The sequence below is a fragment of the Pygocentrus nattereri genome, chromosome 6 (assembly GCF_015220715.1).
Source record: "Pygocentrus nattereri isolate fPygNat1 chromosome 6, fPygNat1.pri, whole genome shotgun sequence".
NCBI classification, from domain to species: domain Eukaryota; kingdom Metazoa; phylum Chordata; class Actinopteri; order Characiformes; family Serrasalmidae; genus Pygocentrus; species Pygocentrus nattereri.
The window spans coordinates 17,469,411-17,493,604 of record NC_051216.1 but is presented as its reverse complement, the minus strand read 5'-3'; the positions used below and the strand labels follow the sequence as shown (position 1 = coordinate 17,493,604).

At 40.6% G+C, this 24,194-nt stretch overlaps 2 protein-coding genes across 2 annotated transcripts; one reads left to right on the top strand and one right to left on the bottom strand.

Moving 5' to 3' along the window:
- Nucleotides 1-408: 408 nt before the first annotated feature.
- slc23a3 (solute carrier family 23 member 3) lies at nt 409-12,290 on the top strand. The gene is made up of 12 exons (XM_017691663.2): nt 409-739; nt 1,198-1,334; nt 3,697-3,767; nt 4,451-4,512; nt 4,862-5,043; nt 5,904-6,003; nt 6,763-6,964; nt 8,737-8,987; nt 10,116-10,221; nt 10,338-10,505; nt 10,631-10,726; nt 11,277-12,290. The coding sequence occupies exons 1-12, from the start codon at nt 599-601 to the stop codon at nt 11,513-11,515; spliced, it is 1,755 nt and encodes a 584-aa protein (XP_017547152.1). The 5' UTR covers nt 409-598; the 3' UTR covers nt 11,516-12,290.
- ihha (Indian hedgehog signaling molecule a) lies at nt 11,798-21,337 on the bottom strand. The gene is made up of 3 exons (XM_017691664.2): nt 20,961-21,337; nt 18,045-18,306; nt 11,798-13,540 (listed from the first exon to the last, which is right to left on the bottom strand). Exons 1-3 carry the CDS (start codon nt 21,258-21,260, stop codon nt 12,861-12,863), a joined length of 1,242 nt encoding a protein of 413 aa, XP_017547153.1. The 5' UTR covers nt 21,261-21,337; the 3' UTR covers nt 11,798-12,860.
- Between the last annotated feature and the right edge of the window lie 2,857 nt (nt 21,338-24,194).

Below are 24,194 nucleotides of genomic sequence, written 5' to 3'. Positions count from 1 at the left end.
TAATTAAGTAATTGGTTAAGTGCAGTGCTGCTTAATGGCCTTGTTGTTTTGTATTAGTGTATTTGTGCACATTGACACCCAAATCAGAATATATATTTGCCAACCATCTTGTACCTGTCAAATACTATATAATACTCCTCATTTACATTGGAATTATAAAGTACATATAAATAAGTAAAATAAGTAAAATGTGTCTTGTTGTTATTGTAAAGAAGCTATACCTGCTGTGTCCAAGGCCACATGAGCCTAAAAGCTACAGTCTTCATCTAATCTTTCACTGTTATTGTTAGTCAATGAGGGTAATGATTAAATGAAAAAATCCAGCTAGCAATCACAAACTGCTCACTGTTTCACAACCTTGGGTCAAAGGTCGTTGTATGATTTAGAAACACATATGGCATGAAGGAGAGAGGGAGGGAGAGGCTTCAGCTAAGTCTGTTGACAGACTGTCAAGTTACTGCTGAGAAGGAAATACTCTGAGCAAGCCTACAAGAAAGAAGCCAGCAAATGACAGGATAACACACCTGGTCAAGTGAACAGCTCTGAAGAAGAAAAGAAGACTCGCCCTAAGCTCACCAGAGACAGAGTGGAGGAGGAAATGGTGAAGTTTGACAGATGTAAGTGGATGGCAGCATGTAGTCAGCAGGACTCTTTGGACCTGACTGAAGCTAAAAGAATAAAGAGGCTTAAAGTGGACTACAGTCCTCCACTTCTGCTGAACATAGGCCTGGCACTACAGGTAAGATGGGTTTTACTTTGCCTCTGACAAATAAGTGCATTAAAACAATCAAAATAGATGATGGCTAAAGAATCAGTTACTTTTGTTAATAAGGTAGTAGGTCTTTGTGTACAGAAAAAGGGAAAAATGTGGTTTCTACCCAAAATAAAATGTAATCTAAACCTTTTCTCTGCTTCTGCTTAAAAACATCTGATTATCCTTGCTGATTTAGTAGACAGTGTTGGTTTAAGGCAAGGATATGTGATGAATTAACAGACCACCACTCTGATATGCTGTAAATGCCTCTGAATGAAGAGTGCACAAACGTAAGACCCTTTGCGTAAATCACTACTGGAAAAGCAACCTAATATTGTTCAGACACTACTTCTGTGGTCATATTGTTAATCATGGAAAACAGTGAACACAGACTATTGACTGTGGGACTGACATTAATCACCCATCTCTCTATCTGTATGCAGCATGTTCTGGTGCAGGTCTCTCTGTGTACACTGGTAGTGGGGGCCTTGGTGGAGGAGGCTGTGAGGGAGCGCATTTCAGCCTCTGTATTTTTTTACTCAGGAATTTGTACACTCCTGCAGAGTTATTTTGGATCACGGTAAGATTTTCTGTTTCTCTTTCTCTCTGTTGGTCTCTTTGCCAATGACCTGTGGTGTACCCCAGGATCCAATTCTTGGGCCACTCTTATTCAGTTTATACATGCTGTCTAGTGCTTCTGAAGAAAGGATTAGACACAGAAGCAGCGTTTGGCTACTATGCTGCTTTTAAATGGAACAGTTTACAGAGGGCATTAGAAGAGCCCCAACACTGGACACTTTTAAATCCAGGGTTAAAACATTCCTATATATATATATATATATATATATATATACACTGCTCAAAAAAATAAAGGGAACACTTAAACAACACAATATAACTCCAAGTAAATCAAACTTCTGTGAAATCAAACTGTCCACTTAGGAAGCAACACTGATTGACAATCAATTTCACATGCTGTTGCACATTCAACTTTGTACACACACACACACACACACACACACACACACACACACACACACACACACACACACACATATATATATATATATATATATATATATATATATATATATATATATATATATGTGTGTGTGTGTGTGTGTGTGTGTGTGTGTATATATATATATATATATATATATATATGTATATGTATGTATATGTATATATATATATTATACACTGCTCAAAAAAATAAAGGGAACACTCAAATAACACATCCTAGATCTGAATGAATGAAACATTCTCATTGAATACTTTGTTCTGTACAAAGTTGAATGTGCTGACAACAAAATCACACAAAAATCATCAATGGAAATCAAATTTATTAACCAATGGAGGCCTGGATTTGGAGTCACACACAAAATTAAAGTGGAAAAACACACTACAGGCTGATCCAACTTTGATGTAATGTCCTTAAAACAAGTCAAAATCAGGCTCAGTATTGTGTGTGGCCTCCACGTGCCTGTATGACCTCCCTACAAATGCCTGGGCATGCTTCTGATGAGGTGGCGGATGGTCTCCTGAGGGATCTCCTCCCAGACCTGGACTAAAGCATCCGCCAACTCCTGGATAGTCTGTCGTGCAACGTGGCGTTGGTGGATGGAGCGAGACATGATGTCCCAGATGTGCTCAATCAGATTCAGGTCTGGGGAACGGGCGGGCCAGTCCATAGCTTCAATGCCTTCATCTTGCAGGGACTGCTGACACACTCCAGCCACATGAGGTCTAGCATTGTCCTGCATTAGGAGGAACCCAGGGCCAACCACACCAGCATATGGTCTCAGCATAGGGTCTGAGGATCTCATCTCGGTACCTAATGGCAGTCAGGCTACCTCTGGCGAGCACATGGAGGGCACATGGATGGAAGAAATGCCACCCCACACCATTACTGACCCACTGCCAAACTGGTCATGCTGAAGGATGTTGCAGGCAGCAGATCGCTCTCCATGGCATCTTCAGACTCTGTCATGTCTGTCACATGTGCTCAGTGTGAACCTGCTTTCATCTGTGAGGAGCACAGGGCGCCAGTGGCGAATTTGCCAATCCTGGTGTTCTCTGGCAAACGCCAAGCGTCCTGCACGGTGTTGGGCTGTGAGCACAACCCCCATCTGTGGACGTCGGGCCCTCATACCATCCTCATGGAGTCAGTTTCTAACCGTTTGTGCAGACACATGCACATTTGTGGCCTGCTGGAGGTCATTTTGCAGGGCTCTGGCAGTGCTCCTCCTGTTCCTCCTTGCACAAAGGTGGAGGTAGCGGTCCTGCTGCTGGGTTGTTGCCCTCCTACGGCCTCCTCCACGTCTTCTGGTGTACTGGCCTGTCTCCTGGTAGCGCCTCCAGCCTCTGGACACTACGCTGACAGACACAGCAAACCTTCTTGCCACATCTCGCATTGATGTGCCATCCTGGATGAGCTGCACTACCTGAGCCACTTGTGTGGGTTGTAGAGTCCGTCTCATGGTAGACGAGTGTGAAAGCACCACCAACATTCAAAAGTGACCAAAACATCAGCCAGAAAGCAGATAGGTACTGAGAAGTGGTCTGTGGTCCCCACCTGCAGAACCACTCCTTTATTGAGTGTGTCTTGCTAATTGCCAATGATTTCCACCTGTTGTCTATTCCATTTGCACAACAGCATGTGAAATTGATTGTCAATCAGTGTTGCTTCCTAAGTGGACAGTTTGATTTCACAGAAATTTGATTTACTTGGAGTTATATTGTGTTGTTTAAGTGTTCCCTTTCTTTTTTGAGCAGTATATATATATATATATATATATATATATATATATATATATATATATATATATATATACTTGTCTTGCCTTGCCTTTCTTTCTCTCTCTGTCTCTGTTTTTTCCCCTCAAGCCCCTTTTCACATGGTTGTTGTCAAACACTTCATCTACTGTGCGTCTTGTCCACAGTTTGCCGCTAGTCCAGGCTCCATCTCTGGACTTTCTGATTCCTGCCTTGGTCCTGCTTTCTGCACAGGCAGGTCAGTGAAGTCCTGTCTCCATATAAAGTGCATTGTACTTTGTAAAAGTTTTCCCTGTTCACATTTATCAAATCTAAATTCACCATCACATTTTAGCTTCTCAGCATTCTGTGTTAACTGGCTGACTGACTGTATTTTTACAGCAAGTATATGTATAATAATATTGCATATACATGATTATAATATTTGAAGACTTTTATGTAAAATAAATGACATGTATGACAATATTTACTTCGATTGCAAAGGATTTGGAACAGACAAAATGCACCAGCATTTTTAAAATTTAGCAGCAGTTGTGCAACATTTTAAAAAGGCAGAAGGAATATTTTTAAAATCAAACATTGGAAAAATTAACGAATTTAGATTAGTAAATTAGTAATTAATTAGTAAAAATAAACTAATAAAACATGATGGCATAATGAACCTACATCCAGTCGACTATGTTTTAATTTATACAATTACTATACACTGTTTTTTTTGGTTTCATATAATTTGCATAAATGTGTTTTTTATGATATCTACAGTCATTTAGTGTAATGGAGAACCTGCAACGATACACTCTAATATTATATGGTGACACCATTTATGACAAAGATTTCATAATGCCATACTGTCCACTGCTGTAACTGGCTGTTAAACTGCTGAAATGCTCTACTGTGGCTGATTGTTATGCTTTCCTGCAGCCTGCAGGGAGCAGTGTGAGAAGTCAAAGGAGTTTGAGGCCCCAACTCACCCAGTTAGAGAGGTACTGCACTGCTGTCCGTGGTCCTGAACACTCAGACCACCCCCTTACTATCTCTCTCTCACCAGTGCATGCTTTATTGCATAACCCTACTTTAATTGGACAAATGTGGTTATAGCATGTTATAACATATTATTTGTCAGAGTAATTACATGGTATATGCTATATATCAAAACTGTTTTATCATATGACATGTTTATCATTTATTCTCTTTGATGGATGAACTGTACGCTGTTTGTTGTAGTCAGAACAAAACATTGTATCTCCGAACTTGTAACTTTAAGGGGAAAGTGAAAAAAGAAGGTTTATGTAGGCTGCTAGCTGAAATAATATTCATCATGTCTTTCCATAGCTCCAGGGTATGGCTGTAGTAGCTGGACTGGTGCAGTTTTCAGTGGGTTTGTCTGGCTTGATTGGAGCGTTGCTGACCCGCTGTGGTCCACTCATCCTGACACCTGTGCTCTGCATTATGGGCTTCTCAGTCTACAGAGAGGCAGCACTGCTCTGCTCTGACCACTGGGGTCTTGCTCTACTGTAAGTCTGGTTTCTTCATGTCATATTTCTGTTAACCCCTCAAACCTTAGGCTTACTATTGAATAATTGCTATAGATTATTGCATAACTACAGCAAAGTTAATATTTTAGTAATATAATCACAGTGGTATGACAAACTGAAGTATCAGCCCACATACAGATCTCTTAGTTTAAGCTTCATGAAGAGTTTAAGCTTCATGAACTGGCAGGAAACAGCAATGATGGGCTACTACTTTGCATTTAAAATCTGTAACCCTGAAAACTTCAAGGGCCTATATGTATATACGAATTATATTATATATATACGAATGATATATATACGAATTATGTTTCATAGCAGCGTAATAAATTACACACACACACACACGCATATATATATATATATATATATGTGTGTGTGTGTGTGTGTGTAATTTATTATGCTGCTATGAAACATAATTCGTAAATAACAGAATCTAAGATGGCTTACTTAGGCAAACTATATATCAGATCAGTTCTGTATATTTGTGTCTTTGAATAGCTAACTCTGTTTTTGATGTTACGTTTTACAGCCACAGAGGTCTGCCTACCAGAATATTCGAGGGCATCAAAAACTACCGTAGTACTTGGCCATTGCCCGTCATGTCAATACAATCTATTACAGTCGATTACTTTATGAAACTTGTTACATCATCTTGTAGTTAATGGCATATGTTATGAATTGTCTGTGTAGGTAAAAAAAAAAGTATCACTTAATTTAAAGTCTTACTTAAAATCGCATGCAGTGTTATAGTAAACACACAACTGACATAACAACTTACTAATTTCCAGAAAAGCATTTACATCTCTTCATTAACACTTTCTTTGCATCTCTTTTTTCAGGACTGTGGTTCTGTTGGTGTTCCTGTCTCAGCATCTGCGCTCCTGTTCTCTCCCTGCCTGCTTGAAGCTCTCACAGTACCCCCTCTTCAGCATGTTCTCAGTGAGTGCAACTATATAATTAATAGCATTTACAGAAGAGTAACCTGAGAGTAATGATGAGAACAGTAGGATATGTACCAAATCCCTTCAATAAATTCCACATATGCTTTGAGATTTTACATGAAGTTACAGATAAAGATTGTGGTTCTTAGAATATATTTCTTAATAGATGTTTTCTCCCTAATATGAGTCACAAACTGATTGCAACACATGAACAGTACCAGCTTTGGGAAGCTTTGCAACAACACACATTTGCTCTCTAATGGAGGTACTGTAGTTAAAGGGAAGTTCTTTTTTTTTTCTTTTCATTTTAACAGAAATTAGTGGTTGACGTCATTCAGTGTGATTTGATGTGAAATGGTTCATTGCAGCGAAACTTACCCACTCAGATTTCTTAACCACTTAAAATCCTCAAAAGGCTTATCAGATATTAATAAAAGTTTATTTAAAAAAATACATTTTAGGCTAGAATCTCATCTCAAAACTATTATATAACAACACCTCAGGCATTGTGTGGCATATTTTATGTAATAAATATTTGACATCTAGCTCCTGTCACCTCCACTATGAACAATTTTCAGCAAGTGTTTCAAAAAAAGACCAATTCGCATCAAACCATGAATGACTTTAACATGTTTATCATTTAATCATGCAGACAGTTTAGAAAAATTGGTGGAATTCCCTTTTAAACTACAGTAAACTCTTTTAGATATTAACCTAGTTGTCCCCCTCATGGTCATTTGTGTTTGTCTGCGTGCAGGTGCTTCTGTCCATGCTGTTGGTTTGGGCTGTGTGTGCTACTCTGTTCCACTACGGTTACATCAGACCTCACTCTGTGCCTGAACTGCTTTTAAAGAAGACTAATTTCAGTACGACACAAATTCAGGACTGGGATGTTCCAAACTCATCCAGCCTGCTGTTTACAGATCCCACCACACCATGGCTCAATCCACCTCTAACAGGTACCTTCAGAAATGTTTCAGAGCAGCTCATTCTTATCAGAGCTCACTGGGCAGAAGCTGTGTGTTGGGAATTGTGTGCTTCACTAGTGAAGTTTAAAGCTACACATGTAAACAAAGAACTTGGGGATTTCATCATCTATAGTACCGAATATCATTAGAAAATGTCGAGAATCTGGAGAAATCTGTGTATGCAAGGGACAAGGCCAAAAAACAATATTGGTTGCCTGTGATGCTAAACTGGCTGTAATGTGCAGAAAGAATAGCAGATGCTCACGGGTAAAACGTTATGAGGTTTAATACCAGAGGTAATCAGGAAAATCCAAAGAGGGAGAAAACACAAATCGTAGTTAAAGTTCAGTCCGAATTCACAACACAAAACAGTCCAGGCAGGCAAAAGTACACTAGGGCAAAACAGTAGACGAAACTGGGTCAAACCTGGCGAAAGGTCAAAATATAGGAAACACAAAGTAGAGAGAACGCTCAGTAATTGCATCAAACAATATCTCACAAAGATTCTAACTAAAGTCCCAGCTTATATAGGTTGGGACTGAAGTTTGTCAGGTGCAAGTGATCAGTACTCAGGCGACTGGGATTGCTGACAGGTGCGGGGGAAGATCACGTGATCCCCCGAGCACTCTGGGAAATGAAGTCCGATTCCCCCGTTTACTGCGTGACACTGGCCTGCCTGCAGTCCAGGCCTGTCACCCACTGAAAAAAATATCAAGCAAAAATAAGAAAACATAGCTTTCAAAATCTGCAGAAATTGGTCTCCTCAGTTCCCAAATCTTTACAGAGTGCTGTTAAAAGCGATGATGCAACACAGTAGTAAACATGCCCCTATCCAAACACCACATGCTGGCATCAAATTCAAAATGGGCATATAATTTTCTAAAAATAATTAAATTTCTCAGTTTTCAAATTTGACAAGTTGTCTTTGTACTATTTTAAGTTTGCACCTCATTACATTTTTTTATTTGTTTTTTGCAAATGAGGTTGTATGACATGGCCTAAAAAACCTCCAGGAAATCTAACGCAACATCTTTTTTATTACTATTTCAGACTTTATGGGGCGACTCACAGCCGCACTCACACAACATATTTTAGCATGTTTTTTCTCCTGACTCAGTAACTTCACTTCTTTCAAAAAAGCCTACATAGTGCAGCTTTAACTTAATGTGCAGTATCTGTTCTGGTATTGCCAATGAGAAGGTATTTGTTCTGTTATTGCTGCCAGGGATTTTGAATTTTTTTATCAGCTTGTGAAAAAAATAATCTATGGCTTATAATATTATTACAACTTTTTCGTAGCCCAGAATTTACCATTTAAAAATGTAGAGAATAGCAGCTGGTTTAATGCAAGCTAAGAAACTACATATGTGTATGTCTGCCACTGTGACATATAGTCATTGGCCACTTTATTAGCCTTTTGAGCCCACTTTGTTTGTGTTAATTGTCTTCTATCCCTTTATCATTGACCAGTGTGTGATGACAGAACTGCTTTTGGACTGGATATTTCTGGGTGGTGGGCTATTCTTAGCTCAATGCTGTGCCACAGTACCATGCCCTTACAGTCAGGGCTGTGACTCAAATAACATCAAATGCAGTCTTGTGGGCAGAAACTGACCAATGTATATGGTGTCTGTAATTGTACATCTCTTTAGTGGACTTATAAGGTGGATGGGTGTCATAAAGTGACCAGTGAGTACAAGCTAGGCATTTCTAAAAAAGTGAATTGTGAATGTATGTGCCCTACCTCTCCTTTACACATGAAGGTCTAGGACTCCCCCTGCTGTCTGGTCGGAGTATTGCAGCAGGAGTGGCCGCAGGCTTGTCTTCTTCTCTCAGTTCTCAGGCAGTGTATGTGCTAACAGCACGACTCCTGAAAGCTCCCACACCTCCGGCACAGGCGTGTAACAGAGGTTTAAGTATGGAGGGGCTGGGCAGTATCCTCGCTGGCCTGTTGGGGGCACCAGTGGGGCTTTGCAGCAGTGTAGCTAATGCCTGTACACTTGGGCTCAGCCAGGTACGACAGTGTCTCCACTCACACTAACCTCCTCTTCTATTTGAAGCTTGCCTCAAGTTCTTTTAGCATCTGTTGTTACTTTGGGCTTTTATCTTTTGCATCGCCTCCACCTCTCCTTTCACATGCCATGATGGTGCCCCCTGCTAAGTCACTCTGCTCTGACATCATCTAATCTAGGTTACTGCATTAGGTCAGTGGTCTCAAACCCTGGTCCTAGAGAGGTACTTACCTGCAGAACTACCATTTGCCACACCTGCTCCAGTTATGCAACCTCCTCCCAAGTCCCTGATTGGCTAGATGTATCAGAGTTAAGTAAGAGGTGGGGCAGCTTATTGGATACAGGTTGGACCTGAACTCTGCAGAAAGGAAGCTCTCCAGCACCAAGGTTGGAGGCCACTGCATTAGGTACTGTAACTAATGCACTGATTTTACTTCATAGAATGATATAAGCAAAATTTAGTCAATGGAACAGCATCTATAATGCCAGGCAGACCAACTCAGCAAGAGTTGGACCAGCACAGTCACCACAGCATAACATTAGTTACTGAGGTGGTTCTTTTTCAGAAATTGCAGAATTGCAGTGTATATACTACACCCTAAGATTAACCTTACACAAATAATCAAAAACATGAATATATAAGCTAATGAGCCATAGCAGAAATGATCATACAACAGTATTCTTCTTAGGACTGTGTAATTTTTTTAATTGAATCATTTTATACCAATGCTGACTGATGTGATACGTACTTTTCACAAGGTCTGTATCAGTGTTGATACCAATCCTATACTACATTATATTGGTATACTATTACTATATTGGTATACACTATATAGCAGTGTATCATGATTGCTATCATTGTTTTACCTATGTAACATAGTTTTGACCATTTTCATAGATAATAGTGTGTCATACATTCTCAAAAAACACCAAAAATGTCTTGGCTGGAAAATGAGGCAAAAATGTGTGCATGTGTGTTTTAGGTTTTTTTTTTTTTTGCCTGCCAAACAATCACTTTAAATCTGTTTAATTTTTTTTTATCATTGTTGGAGTCTTACTTATACACTGTTTCTCTCTCTATTTCTATCTCTGTCTCTCTCCCTCTCTGCTTTTCTGCGCCTTTCTTTCAGTGTGGGTCTAGGGGCACTGTGCAGCTTGCCGGTGTGATGCTGCTTATTCTAGGCGTGTTTCTGCGACTGACTCAGCTGCTTACCTCAATCCCTCTGGCTATTCATGGTAACCTTCTTCTGTTAATCAGCCTCTCTCTATCTCTTCACATTCAACCTAAGAGCCATGAAACGCCTGAAGAGCTGCAGATCTAACTTTGAATTTGCCCCCTGACTTCCTTTCAGGTGCTGTGTTAAGCATGACCTACACTGTGGCTACAGCAACAGGTATAACATACCTCCAGTACACAGATGTGGACTCTGGACGGAACATTTTCAACACAGGCTTCACTGTGTTCATGTCCCTTGTGCTGCCTTGCTGGTTCAGAATGCGTTCGGACTTTATCTACACCGGTATGATGTGAACTCCTTCTGATTTCCTAGACATACTTATGATGTAATGCACTTCATTGGTTTGTAGCTGTGTGAGTGCATGGGAAGGATCACATAGCACTAAATGTTCATCTTTGTGCATTTAGGTGAACCCAGTCTGGACATATTTCTACAATCTTGTCTGATGTTACCTGTATTTTTGGTCAGCTTTTTGGCCTTTTTTCTGGACCACACAGTTTCAGGTACAAACATTGTTTCAGTGTTAGGTGAAAAACATTTGGAAAGCATATCTTTAAAGTCATATGCAAAGATTTTGAACACCCCTGGTCAAATAATTTTTTGTTTTATGTTGAACTTACCAAAGAAAACAACTCATCCCCTACAGAAAACACACCTAAATATGACCTTTATTGGCAAATTTTAGTGCACAATTTTCATTTATTTGTTGAGTTTAACATATTGATAAATATGCTAAATAAAACATGAAGTATAAAATGTTTCATAACTTGCAAAGGCCACATTTTATGTTTTATTTCTCCCCAATATGTTAAAATAAGCATGTAAACAGTAATAGTACTGTGCACAAATGTGTTCTCTATAAAGGTTGTTCAATTATTAACAGTAGTATGCAAAAGTTTGGGCCCACCTGGAAAAATTACATGGCACACCTGACAAAACAAGTAATTTGAAAAGATGAGACCAAACTTTTCACACAAACAGCATGAACAGCATTGTGATGAAGTGGGCATTTAACTTTAGGAATCATTCTAACATTAAATCTCTGTCATCAAGGAACTCTGTGTGAGCGGGGGTTTGAACAAGATCAGGACACTAAGAAGATACGTTCACTGGCTGATAAGCAGCACGGAGCCAGCCAAAGCCAAGAGGGCATGTACGAACCACCAGAGCTTGTGAGGAGAGTGCTGAGCTTACCTGGGCTCCGAGTCATCCCTTTCTTTGCTTGCAGTAGCCCAGACATAGACAAAATTGTGGAGACATCTCCAGAGATGTCCAGCTTACTACCTCAGTAGAGTGACAGCAGATCAAACACAGCTACTCTGAGTGCATACAGACTCACTATGCAAATTTGCACATTGTCACAGTTTTCAGGTTTCATTCTTTGACAGAGCCATGAGTAATCATGATTCTAAGCTTGACTTGAGAATGTGTGTGCAGTACCTGGCTATGCCAGACTAAGCAATGAGTTACATTTATTAGGACTATGGGGACTCTTATTCTTGTCTCCTGTGTTGTAGCATGGACCACTGAGGAGGCATACCCACAATAATAGGAAAGAAAAAAGAGGAACAACATATTTCCATATCGTTTAATTTTGAAAAATAGATCTTTAAATACTTTTATGAACATTATATAATTTTTGACATCTTTCTGGTAAAAAGTGAATAATGCCACAAAAAAGGTAAATACAGCAAGTCAGATTGTATATGGAGTATTACTCCATAAAGCATACATAGGGAATACAGACTGTGTGGCATAATATAAGGATCCTCAATTGGCTGTTCACTGACATAATGATTGTACTGATTGAATAACGTTGTATATTTCAATATCTTAATGAGTATAACTTTAATAAAGTATGTAATATTGTGCATTTAAACCCTTGTGTATGCTATATGTAGAAATACAGTGTACAATGTGACTATTAAATACTTGATAAAGATAAAGAACATTTCCAGCAAGAAACATGAGACTGACAGCATTGATAGGTCTAAGCCAATTAATCTGAACTTGTGAGAGAATAATGAGAGTAAGAACAATACGTAACAAATAACAAACCGAACGGTAGACTGCATGAAAAAAAAATAGGATTTTCCTGATATCTGGTGTATCGCAGAGCATTGTTTCCTTTTTTGTCAAATTACTGTTGTTTGTTAGTAAATGAGTATCAAAGTATCAAACAGCCTAAGACTCAAGCAGACTAAGACTCTCCTATGGCTGAGTCGCTGCTTACCTGAGCTATTTTATCTACAGTTTTCATGTGCTGTATTACCTCAGTATAAAAATGTTAATTAATGCATGTGTGCGTGTTTGTGTGTTTTGTGAGTATGTTCCAGTGTAGGCAGTAAAAGAAACACATTTTTTTCCAAATAGTTTTGTGTTGAATAGTTTAACATGTGGGTCCATGGACACGATTCTCCAAGTGATGAAACACCAACAGAATTACTGCATCCTTCAAGTCTTTAAAGGCAATAGAGTTAATCTGTTCATTTCAGAATTTCTTCTACTTCTTCCTTCCTCCAGAGCCTCCATATTAGCCTCTTTTTTTGATCATTTTCTTTTGATCATTTGATCATTCTCATTCTGTCTTTTCCAGTTATCTTTCACTTTTTGCTCACAACATGCACTGTCCTCCCCTCATCTGTCGATGTCCATCATTCCCCAGGGATGAAAATGTTTTGGGTTGAGTATGCGGCTTCCTACCCAGTGCAGCAGTGAGGGGTACCAGTGTACTCCCTCAGCCTGGTGTCCCATTGGCCCACCCCAACTATGGAGTGCTCTGAGTGGGCCGAAAGCCCAGTGAGCAAGCCGGTGCTGATCTGTGGCTGCATAGCAGGAGGAGACAATGTCATTAACCACCACTGTGCCGTGGCGGGTCAGTGGAGCAAACAACCCCGTGTCCTGCTTCATCTTGATCCTGCTGACCCGGGACAGATGCCCTTCCTGCCCTGCTCCCCGTGCCCAAACCACGCACTGTCCCAGCTGCACCTGGCTGGCAAACACAGTCTGGAGCTGGCTGCTGGCCACCGGCCCCGAGCAGTTCCCCTCGGCCACAAACACGAGGTGAGCGGCGGTCAGGCTCAGTGTGGCCCCTGAGTCAGTCACTAGAGTGTAAAACTGCTGCCGTGCTGCAGGGCTGCGGTCCAAGAAAGCGATGACCTCGCTGTAGAGGAGCTGACCATTGCCGTCGCTCTGGAGCGAGGCCAGCACTCGCTCTCCGGGCTGCAGCTCACGCATGGCCTTCCTACTCCCGTCCTCCAGAGTGACCAGAGCACCTCCGGGAAAACAGCCGCCTGTCTTAGCGGCCACAGAGTGCTCTTAGAGAGAGAGAGAGAGAGAGAGAGAGAGACAGAGAGAGAGAAAGAAAGAGAGAGAGAGTTTAACTCATCTGAGCCACACAGTATAGGTTTACACATTAGAGTACATTTCTGATTTCATAAGTCAGTGGCTTGTTGTTAACTGTAAGTGTGAACATGAATTTGAATTTTAACCTTTTATTATCTTGTTTATTACTAATTCAACCCATGCTTTATGTATGATAATGGTTTGTCTGTATGTAAATTGTTCATAGCCAATAACATCAGCCCTCAGAGACTACAATTAGCCAGTTGTCCAACAATGGCACATTAATAATTGAATCTATAAATTAAACGTGACTCTTCTTAAATAGCGAATCTATAAGACAATTCCACTGTTTTATTCTGTGGAATTATATTATAAAGATGTAAACAAACTCATTCATAATGGTTTGGTGTGAAATGCATCATTCTAGATAATTCTAGTCAGAATTGTTTACAATAGTGGAACCAAATGTTTTAAGCATTTAATGTCTCTAAAACCTACCTCAAAGTAATTATTCTCTAAAGTGGTTAAGACAATAGATTATGTGATTTTGAAGACACTGTTCTATGATACTTTTATGATAATTGGCCTAAAAATGTTTTTTTATTATTCAGTTATGAATGATTTTTTTGATTGATTTTGAAAAATGTTTTTTTTTATTCATGGGGGAGTGGTAGATTAATTTTAAGGCAAAATAGTGCCCAAAGAAAACATACCGTTTATAATTTACTACTGTTTTACCACTGTCAGTCTGTCTACGTAAAAACTTAGAAGACACATTTAGTTCACTGGTCTCTCTGAATAGTAAATAAAATAACTATATTTGTGTTGTTGATATTACATCCCCTAGTTCTCTACCATAAGGTTTCTACCATGTACCATTATAAACCACTCTTCATGTCTTTGTTTACGTCTCAATGATTGAATTATGAACAAAAAGTTCATAAAAGTTCAAACATCAAAATTCCTCTTTAAGAAATCTTCTCCTATAGAGGAATTTGAATGTTAAAATGTAAACGCGTTTTTTTTTTCTACCCTGCTTAAATGAACATAATCTCAGCACACATACTCAGATTTTCTCTCTCGCTCTGTCTGTTTCTCTCCCGCATTGTAAACACGTAAAACACCAATAAAACCAAAAGTCTGACACAGTGGCAAAACAACTTTGTGTGCAGGCAAACACTTTAAACGCCATTCTTAAAGCTAATTAGTTTTCTCTTTTCACTCAACTCGAGTCGCCACATAAAAATACAATATAAGCTAATAAATAACCATGAGCCTGAGCGTAAGATCTGCGTCTCCTCTCCAGCAGAAGGGACTGGGTCAGGATCTGTAAGACGCTATAGGGCCTGGAATGAGAGTCTCAAATCTCAGCAGAGTCCAACACAAATATTTGGGAAAGGTGAGTACCAAGGCCAGGTGATAAGACATGGCTGAGATAAGAGATCTGAGAAAGGGAACAACAGAATTACCGTCTGGAAAACAAAGGAGCGGGTTAATCATCTCAAAGCACTTTAGCAACCTGCTCTACTTCTGAACAATCAACCTCACTCGATCTCTCTCTCTCTCTCTCTCTCTCTCTCTCTCTCTCTGTTCTCTGCCCTTGCCACACCTACATTCTAATACCTAAAGGTACACACTATGAAACTTGGTTTCCGCCACTCCAAAGAGACACAGAAGCTCATAGGAATGTGCTTTTGCTGCACGCATAAGAAGAATATTTCCTATTTCTTATCACATTACAGTTCCACCTTATCTTTGAAGTACAAGCAAGCTTCCGACCACCAGTGCCATTTCATACAAACACAATTTCACATTAGTCAAGTATCATTCATTCAGATACGCAGCCGTTCAGCAGCACTGCGCCCCACGTAGCAGAACACACCTATAAAGGACTTTGATAAGGCAGACGCAGACAACAGGTCCTGCCAGTGTTTGCGCTCCCTATCAGAGCGATAAGAAAAAGTGCTTCACAAACGTCCATACAGAAGTCCCATTCCTCACCAGCAGCTCAAAACTGACACTTTTCAGACTTAAGTGTTGCGCCAAGACAGAAAAATCGCAGGGCATAGGGTCAGCTTTTTGTCTCTGTGTGTGCAGAACTAGTATGAGTTCAGAATGTACTAACACAACATTTTTGCTGAATGAAATGAGCAAAACCCACATTCCAGAGTGACAAAAATACACAAAAATAAACATGATGGAAACGATGGAGAAATGGAAGGTTTCTTTGGTCCCTGCTTCCTGGCAACGTATAAAATCAGCCCAATATCTTCAGCAAAACATTACGCATATAGTATAAGACTGAACAGAGACAATGAAAGAGCTATAAGCTAAAAAAAACTCTAGTCTCTCTGTCCTGGTTGTTTGGCCAGTAATTTGCTCCCAGATGACATGAATACAGGTAAAGCGTAATGGTCTAATGATGTGGTCTGCTACCGGGTCATCACCTACAGCCCACGTCTCCCACTTATCTCACCTGAGCTAATGAGAACTGACCACAGACCCAAAGTCAGAGCCTACTGGATGACTACGGAATCACATTTATTAGCACCTATGAACATTCTGAGCATGTATCTTTCCAAAGTACTGAAACTAGCTTTTTTAGCTTGGCATGATTAACAGCCTAAAGCAAGATGCAAATGAGCTCAATTTAGCATCAACTAATTTCAAGCCATTAACTATACATGCTGTGTACAGTTTGAGAGAACTAATCAAGGGACTACTAATGAGTGACGTGAGGTAAAACTGCAATTTAGTCTTAAAAAAGGATAGGAACTAGATATCCAAAGTGTTTAAACCCCCAGAATGCTACCTCACAGGAAGTTCTGTGACATTTAAAAAGATGGCATTTGTAGGTGTAATGGTCATTTTGGATAATAAATAAAATGGCTAAATTCTGTTGTAGAAATTGTGACCCCTGTTTGCTATTACCACTGCAAGAAATCTGAATCTGTAAGTTTCTTTAGAGTGCATCATTAAACATCTGACAACTCTGAATGACTTTTGTGTGCATCCTAAAGATGTAATTATGGAGAAAATTCCAAAGATCAGTTGAATTCTGCTTTAAGTAGAATTCCCCTTAAGAGGACGATGGACATAATCTTAGCACACGTTCAGAGCTTTATAAGAGGGTATATTATTTGAAACTTCTCTTCCTGTCCCTGGTAACTAACTGACTTGTAATCTCACTTGTTGTCACTGTCAGAAGAAATTCTTTTACCTACTTTTTTTTGCTGTTTTCATTTACCTAAACTAAAAAGACCAGAGGTCCATTTACTTTGTGTGAACATTTCACCATAAATAGACCAATAAAAATGGTCCAAAATCAACTTGAATGAAATCACTTTACATTAACTACATTGAAAGTTCAGAAAGGTTGGCATTTTCTTATAAAGTTTTCCTTTTGAAGGATAACATTTTGCTATATAGTTTAGTCTCTCAGATACTGTGTGGCTGTCATTTATTTATTGTTATGAGATGACTAAACACTTTATTTTTATATTTGTTAAAAGTACCACCAAGACTAGACTTTGTTCTTCCCATGCCTTGCTTCTAAACCCATTTGCTATTTGGCATATAGTGCCCTATAACTAGGAATATTCCAGCATGCCATTGGTGATCTACTACTAAGCTACAATTAGAGAAATGCATCACAGTGTTGTAGTTTGACCTGGGTGAATATTAAATTACATAGCACTACAATATTATTTTTATATTATACAGTTCATTTTTTTCCTCTCAAAGTTATAAAAATTAGTAATAAAAAAGTCCAGTCTCACTGGTGTAAAAATACTTTTATGGCAAAAGTGATTGTACTAAGGAATATTCTAGCATTTTCAACCTGATCTCTCTTTGTAGCATCTTTAGTATACAGTCAAAAAAGGACAGAACACCCATTGACTCACGTACAACAGAAGTCAACATGCTTCAGCATCTGCTCGTTGGCTTCTACTATACGTGTTCCAAGCCAATGGATCCTCTGTTCTTTTTCTACCTTACACAAAACTACAATGCACCAAAACTACTGTCCATGATAACTGACTGTATACTACACATACTGCATACAGAGATCAGGGCCTGTATTCACAAAGCTTCTCAGAGTAGAAGTGTTGATCTAGGATCTGTTCCTGTGATTGAGGCCATTGTAAGAAGGAATCTGAGGGGCTTTATGAATCCAGGCTCAGATTGAAAAATACTGGCATATCCCTTTAATACATTACTTTTGTACTAAAAGTTTTTTCTACTAAAAGCACAGCAAAGACTAGACTTTGTTCTGCTTACCTCTCATCCAAGTGATCTGTTCAGCAGTACTAAGCATTAAAAAGTCCAATCATAACACTGTGTAACTATTTTGCAGCTAATTTAAGATCTGCGCATAAGCAAAGTGCAACATTTTGACACATTTGACTACTTTTAACTAATGATTCAATTAACAGAATTTATGTGACAATTAATGACATAATAAATGTCTCCTACCTGACTTCACGCTGCAGTGGACGTGTGCTTTGGACTCATAGTAGACCCAGTCGAAGCCAGCCTCCACCGCCAGCCGGGCCAGCATGCCATACTTGTTACGGTCACGGTCAGAGGTGGTGATGTCCACTGCTCTGCCCTCATAATGCAGAGAGTCATCAAAGTGATTGCCGTCTTCATCCCAGCCCTCAGTGACTCTCAGCTTCACCCCTGGCCACATGTTCATAACCGAGATAGCCAGGGAGTTCAGTTTGTCCTTACAGCGCTGCAAAAAGTAGCCATTCAGATAGTGTTAGGCACGTAATGTGGTGTATGAGTTGTCTTGATAATTAGAACACTACAGGCCTGCTTTGTCACTACTCAGAAAAATACTGACCTTGTAGGATGAAGATGGCACTTTTATAAAACAATTTCTAAAGGTGCACAACACTGGCAGTGGTGACAGTAATGAGTACCATTTAGTTGCTGCATTTTTTGACATACACATTAATTCTATCAGCAATGCCAATCATAGGCATGAATCAGAGACAAGAAGGGAGGGGAGATATCAGTAGGATATAGGAAATAACAGAAAGATGATTTATTGTTCATTAGAAAAGAGTGAAATATGCAGACATGCAATCAACAGGTAATCAGTGAAGTGCAAAGGGTCACTGCCACAGACGGCCAAAGTTCATGATCATAGCAACACATACAATGTAGCCTTTCCTGTACAAACGAAGAGTACTGCAGATAGATCAAAGTTCAGAAAAATGAAGATGATGTGTATTGTACTCATATATTTGGATACAGAAATTGACAGACTTATTCAATTTTAATTGTTAAAAGATTTAAACCTCTTGCATGACTCCCTGAATTCAGTCACTACAGAGCTGTATTCCGCACAAATCATACTCAAATTTTATAAATAATTTTGGGTGTCCTCAATTATGAAACTTGGCCTTCATTCGTTCATCCATATTCTGCTTAAATACCATCAATAAATGAATCTTTTTTTCATCTATTTTTTAAGCACTACGCATTTTCAATTGCTCAAATCTCTCAGCAAACCATAAAGCCAGGACTGTTCTCAGTGAAGGAGTCACAAAATGATTTTGTATGGCTGATAGTGATTCACCTTCATTAATTTTTTACCCACTTCACCAGGTAAAGGTAAAAGACACATCTTTGCTTTGACAGTCATGTTTTCCCCATGCACATAGATTTTCAGTGTGAAAAGACAGAACACAAACAAAATAAACACAATGGTACATATTTTTATCAACAAAATAAACACAAAAAACTCAGTTATTATTAATTCTTGTAAAATGATTTATGGGCTCTAAACAAGGTGTGTAAGGTGCTTCAAAACACCTTACTACGTACTTAGACCTTTTCAGAAGTTTAAGGAGGCAGCACATCATATACTGTGCACCATTTAGTGCATGTGCCTTTACAGCATTGTTTAATGTGGCGGCTTCCCCTTAACCTAGGTTTTTTTATGTGAATTAGTCAGTCAGTTAAGACTTACTTTTAGACTTGAAGAATTAAACAGAGAAGGAAATTCTCAGACCTTCAAAGTAAAACATCTGGGCCAAAATCATTATAGATGTGTTGCTTTATCAGTTTTATTATCCATATAAATGCATAAACTAGTTTTATCATAGCAGACTACTGCAGGTGTTAATAAAAACATTTCATCACCTAATGTTATATTCATTCACACTTAACATTTATATTTTCAAACATACCTTTATTTATAAACCACTTACCAAATGAAACAATAGCAAATATAGCCTTTAAAAGTATTTTCCAACAATCCCAAACAGGTTTATGAGTGGATATCACAAGTGGCTACTTATCCACTTACCCACTGTGAACTCTCAGGGACTGAGTGACCTTTCTTATTTATAAAAGGTCATATCAAATGTGTATGGGGTTCGAGATGGTACTGTAATGCAGCAAATGAAGACTTGTGAAGCAGGTCTGTTGGATCAGCTTAATGGTAATGCTCCAGCAGCACTGTCACAGATGCTCCTTTCACACTGACAGCTCAAGTTCAAGGCACACAGCTAGTCTTTTTCAAACGACTGATCTGAATGCTGATATTTCCTTTTGTTTAAGAGAGGTTGGAGTTCCTGGGATTTTACAGTACAGTAGGCATGAGACTATTTGTGTGGTCAACATATGGAGCCATTAGTTGTAAATAACTATGCTAACCTTACAGTTATATTTGAGGTGGCTTTCATCAGTGTTTCCCAACTTCAGTACTCACTGTCCAAGCCACTGTACTTTATTGGTCACCATGGTGCTCCTCTGTGGGACAAATGATTGCTGTCAGAACTTCTTTCAGTAACGCAGTGCGTTTCAGCTCCACTCAAGCAAATGCTAGCACTGCAGAGAATCAGGCACTGTATTCTCTACCCCAACACACCTGTTCCATGCTCATTATAAAGCCCCCTAAAGCCAATTAAACTCAATTCAATTCAGTTCAGTTCAGTACAATTCAGTTCAACTCAATTTAACTTTAATTGTTCCTGCAGGGCAATTTTAGGACAGGTATCGAATACAGAAGTATTATATTTAAAAATACATCTACATCATCTCTATTAAGCCAATAAGAAAATGAGAGTACAATGAAACTAAAATAAGAACACAATAAGAGTAATGAGCAGAGGAGCTGAAGCAGCTGTGCTGGGGCAGGAGGCACAAGAACCGGACCAAAGATACTAATGCTGTCCGAGCCAGAGCTGGAGCTGGGATTCAGTGAAGCGGTGAGAGCAAATCAGTTCCCAGTGGAGATCAATAAAGCCTGAGCTGGGAGCAAAGGGCGAGCAGAACCAGCGTAAAACACTTCTAACCCTGGACTGAAATCAGGTCTGACGCTGCTCATTCCTAACGGCCGGATCACAGACGCCCCCCTCGAGCTTCACCCCTTACCTGCGTCATGAGCCTATCCGCGCCCGTGTTCTCCTCATCCTTGAAGATGATGTCGGGGTTGTAGTTGGGCGTGAGCTCCTTAAAGCGCTCCGAGTTTCTGGTGATTTTGCCCTCGAGTCTACCGCTGGCCCCCAGCGTCTTCTCGGCCACGTTCGGGCTGAACTGCTTGAGGCTGAGGGGCGTCAGCTTCTTAGGTGGCCTCCGCTTGCCGTAACCCCTCCCGGGGCCGCACGCCTGGGCGGCGGGAGCGAGCAGCAGGGCGCACGAGGCGAGGAGCCCCAGGAGCGCGAGGAGCCGCATGCCGCCCGGAGCTCCACGGCGCAGCGGGTCTCAGCCTGCACCTCCTCCGCCACCTCCTCCAGCTCCTCCACCTCCTGCTACTCCTGTGCCCCCCACCCTGCCCTCCCGTTTACTCCCCTCTTAGAGCTCCTCGTTTCCCCCCCCCAGGCCGGGGTAGGAGAACGCGAGCTTTAATCCTCCTTGGCCTCCTCGCTCCTCGTCATCTTTGGTGCGTAAAAGCGGCGCGGCGGAGAAAAGCGAACTAATGAGAAAAACAAACAAAACAAAACAGCGATCCGGAGGCGCCGAGCGCGCAGTAGAAACTGAGCGCGAGCGGTAGGACAGCTCGTTTATTTAGACCAACTAAGAGAGCGGAGGGAGGCGGTGTGGCGTGGAAGCGCGTGCACGTGTATATGTGTGTGTGTGTGTGTGTGTGTGTATGTGCGTGCGCTCTGTGGCGCACGCTGTGCGTCCTCTCCAGCGGTGGAGTGAAGGGGATCGCAGGAGCGCAGCTGGCGCGTGAGAGGGCCGCGCCCTGCCGGCTACCGACTTCCTGCCCGTGCGCGTGCCACTCCTACCCGCGGGAGCGCGCGGAGCAGGTCAGTGGTGCGGAGAACGGAGCCGGGCAGGCGCGTTCACAGAAGCGCAAGCACACGCACACACAGGTAATGTGCCCCAGAAAACACGCACGCACACTCTCACACAAAAGCACATAGACACACACACGTGTCGACATACTGACAATATTGACTGGCACAGAAAATCACACTCCATTGTTTAACTGACACTCGTTACAATGGCCATTCAAATTCGGCCACACCATCAAATATGAGGGATGGATTACTGACCAGGCCTTTTGGGCAAGTGCTCAGGGGCCTCTAACTACTAGTGGCCTCGAGATGGCTCAAATCCTTAGGACAAACATCACAAATACAAACAGTAGATTACCAAATGGCATAAATAATGTTATCTGTTTTCAAGTATTGTTGACCCATGGGATTTTGTTCTTACCATTCTAGTTGTGTAGGAATACATTTGTTTTTGGACTATGACTTAAAGGAAAAAGCAAAGAAACAATGAATCAAATCATACAGAATTGCACATTAGGGCTAAATTTGTTTATTTTTATTTTCATAACACAAAGAAAGTGGATAGAAATATGAAATCCTAATAAGATGTTAAGATATTGCTAGGCCAGTGCTATGTTATCCCAGGTGGTTAATAAGGTGTTGCAAGGTCATTGCTATAGTATCCCAGGTGGTTGCTAAGGTGTTGCCAGGCTGTTGCAATGGTATCCCAAGTAGTTGCTGAGATGTTGCTAAGCCATATATGTATATATACATATACAGAGAGCTGTCCTTGATGTATGGCAGTTAGATTTTAATTTTCTCAAAGGTCCACCTTTCACTTCCTATAGGAAGAGAAAACTCCACATGTGAAAACTATATGTGCAATTTGTCCTAAAAGCACAAATGCACCATGCTCAGATAGGGTCTCTGATCCAGCAAAGTTTTGGGGTTCTAGCTTGAAACCTTTCAACTTGTGAAAATGGTATCAAAAGCATAGAATAATAAAACAAAGAACAGTAAATTAGCTTTGTAAACCTATGACTGCACCATTATGACTCAGGGATGATACTAATCAGTCACCTATAGGCAGAGATGCTATTTGAAACCTCTTTCTGTTAGGACATAGTCTTTGGGCCTGGATTTCTAATTCTAACATACAGATCTGATACACACACACACACACACACACACACACAACAAGGCCTAGTTTTATGTTTCTACCCCATTAAGAAGCGCAAGGGCTGCAGTGTGCGGCAGGCTGTGCTGAGGTGATGGGCAGCGGTGGGACTCTCCTGAGGGCTCCAGTGTTCTAATTGCGGATGGAGCAGGTAAGGGGGAGAGGGCAGAGTATAATTAGGAGCAGCCTTTCACAGGAGCAGCTCTTTACTGCACTGAGAGAGGGAGAGACAGAGAGAGAGAGAGAGAGAGAGAGAGAGAGGATGCTCCACTTACACAGATGGAGGACTGTGCTGCATGCCGTGTGTGAATGATTCTGCCCATTGGTTGGCCAGCGGTGAGAGCCTCAAGAAAAGCTTGATCTGTGACACTTGCACTCTGTTAACTGTATTTTTTTAAGAAACGAGGAAGAAAAACAGCCTGACGTCTTCCAAATTAGCTACTCAAATATTTGCCAGAAAGAAGCTTGTGGTTTTGTGCCCATTTCAAAAGTAAATTTTACAGACATTTGGGGGTCTGGGGTTGATTTATATTTTTATTATTTGTGTGGGTAAATAATAAAGTATTTCAGGCCTGCAGAGGTCTGTGTGTCCTCATTTGGAACAGAAAAGTAAAGGGGGAAGAGTAGCAGGGAAAAAAAAGAGAACAAGAGAGAAATCTCATTCATTCATTCATTCATTCATTCATCCATTCATTCATTCATTCGTGCTTGTCTATTCTGCTTAGTCACCTGTTCACTCATTCAGTCATTCATATATTCATGCATTCATGCCCTCTATGAGCATGGTGAAAGATATCAAAACTTTCACTTAATCAGCTGAGTTAAACTGCCCATTTTTTCCAGCATCACTCCAGGACGAAGGAGAGGATGCATCCTTCTGCTGAAGAACTATTAGGTGATGTGAGAGCAGCTTCATATGCGCACTTAGAATGCAATGGATGGACTTGTTTTGCAGTGCGAATCTGGAGATCACAGAGACACAATTACAGAGTGTGTGGATCCCACTGAGTGTGTCTTCTTCGCTTTGAGGGATGTAAATAAAGACATGGCTCCCTGCCGGCCTGCCTATTGAACTTGGCTGTTGACAATACTTCAGAAGTGGTCGGATACAGTCACAAATCCCTTCTGCCCTCAAGAGAAGAGCCCACGGCCTTAAAGGCAGCACTGCAGCGGCGGCTGCGCGTCAGGCTGGGCAATAGCGGTGGCTTA

What these genes read in the sequence shown, in the direction of transcription:
- slc23a3 (XM_017691663.2), top strand. Translation starts at nt 599, where the DNA reads ATGGTGAAGTTTGACAGATGTAAGTGGATGGCAGCATGTAGTCAGCAG. An exon ending in ACATAGGCCTGGCACTACAG is followed by an intron (nt 740 to 1,197) that starts GTAAGATGGGTT and finishes ATCTGTATGCAG; the next exon opens with CATGTTCTGGTGCAGGTCTC. An exon ending in CCCTCTTCAGCATGTTCTCA is followed by an intron (nt 6,004 to 6,762) that starts GTGAGTGCAACT and finishes GTCTGCGTGCAG; the next exon opens with GTGCTTCTGTCCATGCTGTT.
- ihha (XM_017691664.2), bottom strand. Translation starts at nt 21,260, where the DNA reads ATGCGGCTCCTCGCGCTCCTGGGGCTCCTCGCCTCGTGCGCCCTGCTG. An exon ending in CGGATAGGCTCATGACGCAG is followed by an intron (nt 18,307 to 20,960) that starts GTAAGGGGTGAA and finishes TACTTTTTGCAG; the next exon opens with CGCTGTAAGGACAAACTGAA. An exon ending in CCACTGCAGCGTGAAGTCAG is followed by an intron (nt 13,541 to 18,044) that starts GTAGGAGACATT and finishes TCTCTCTCTAAG; the next exon opens with AGCACTCTGTGGCCGCTAAG.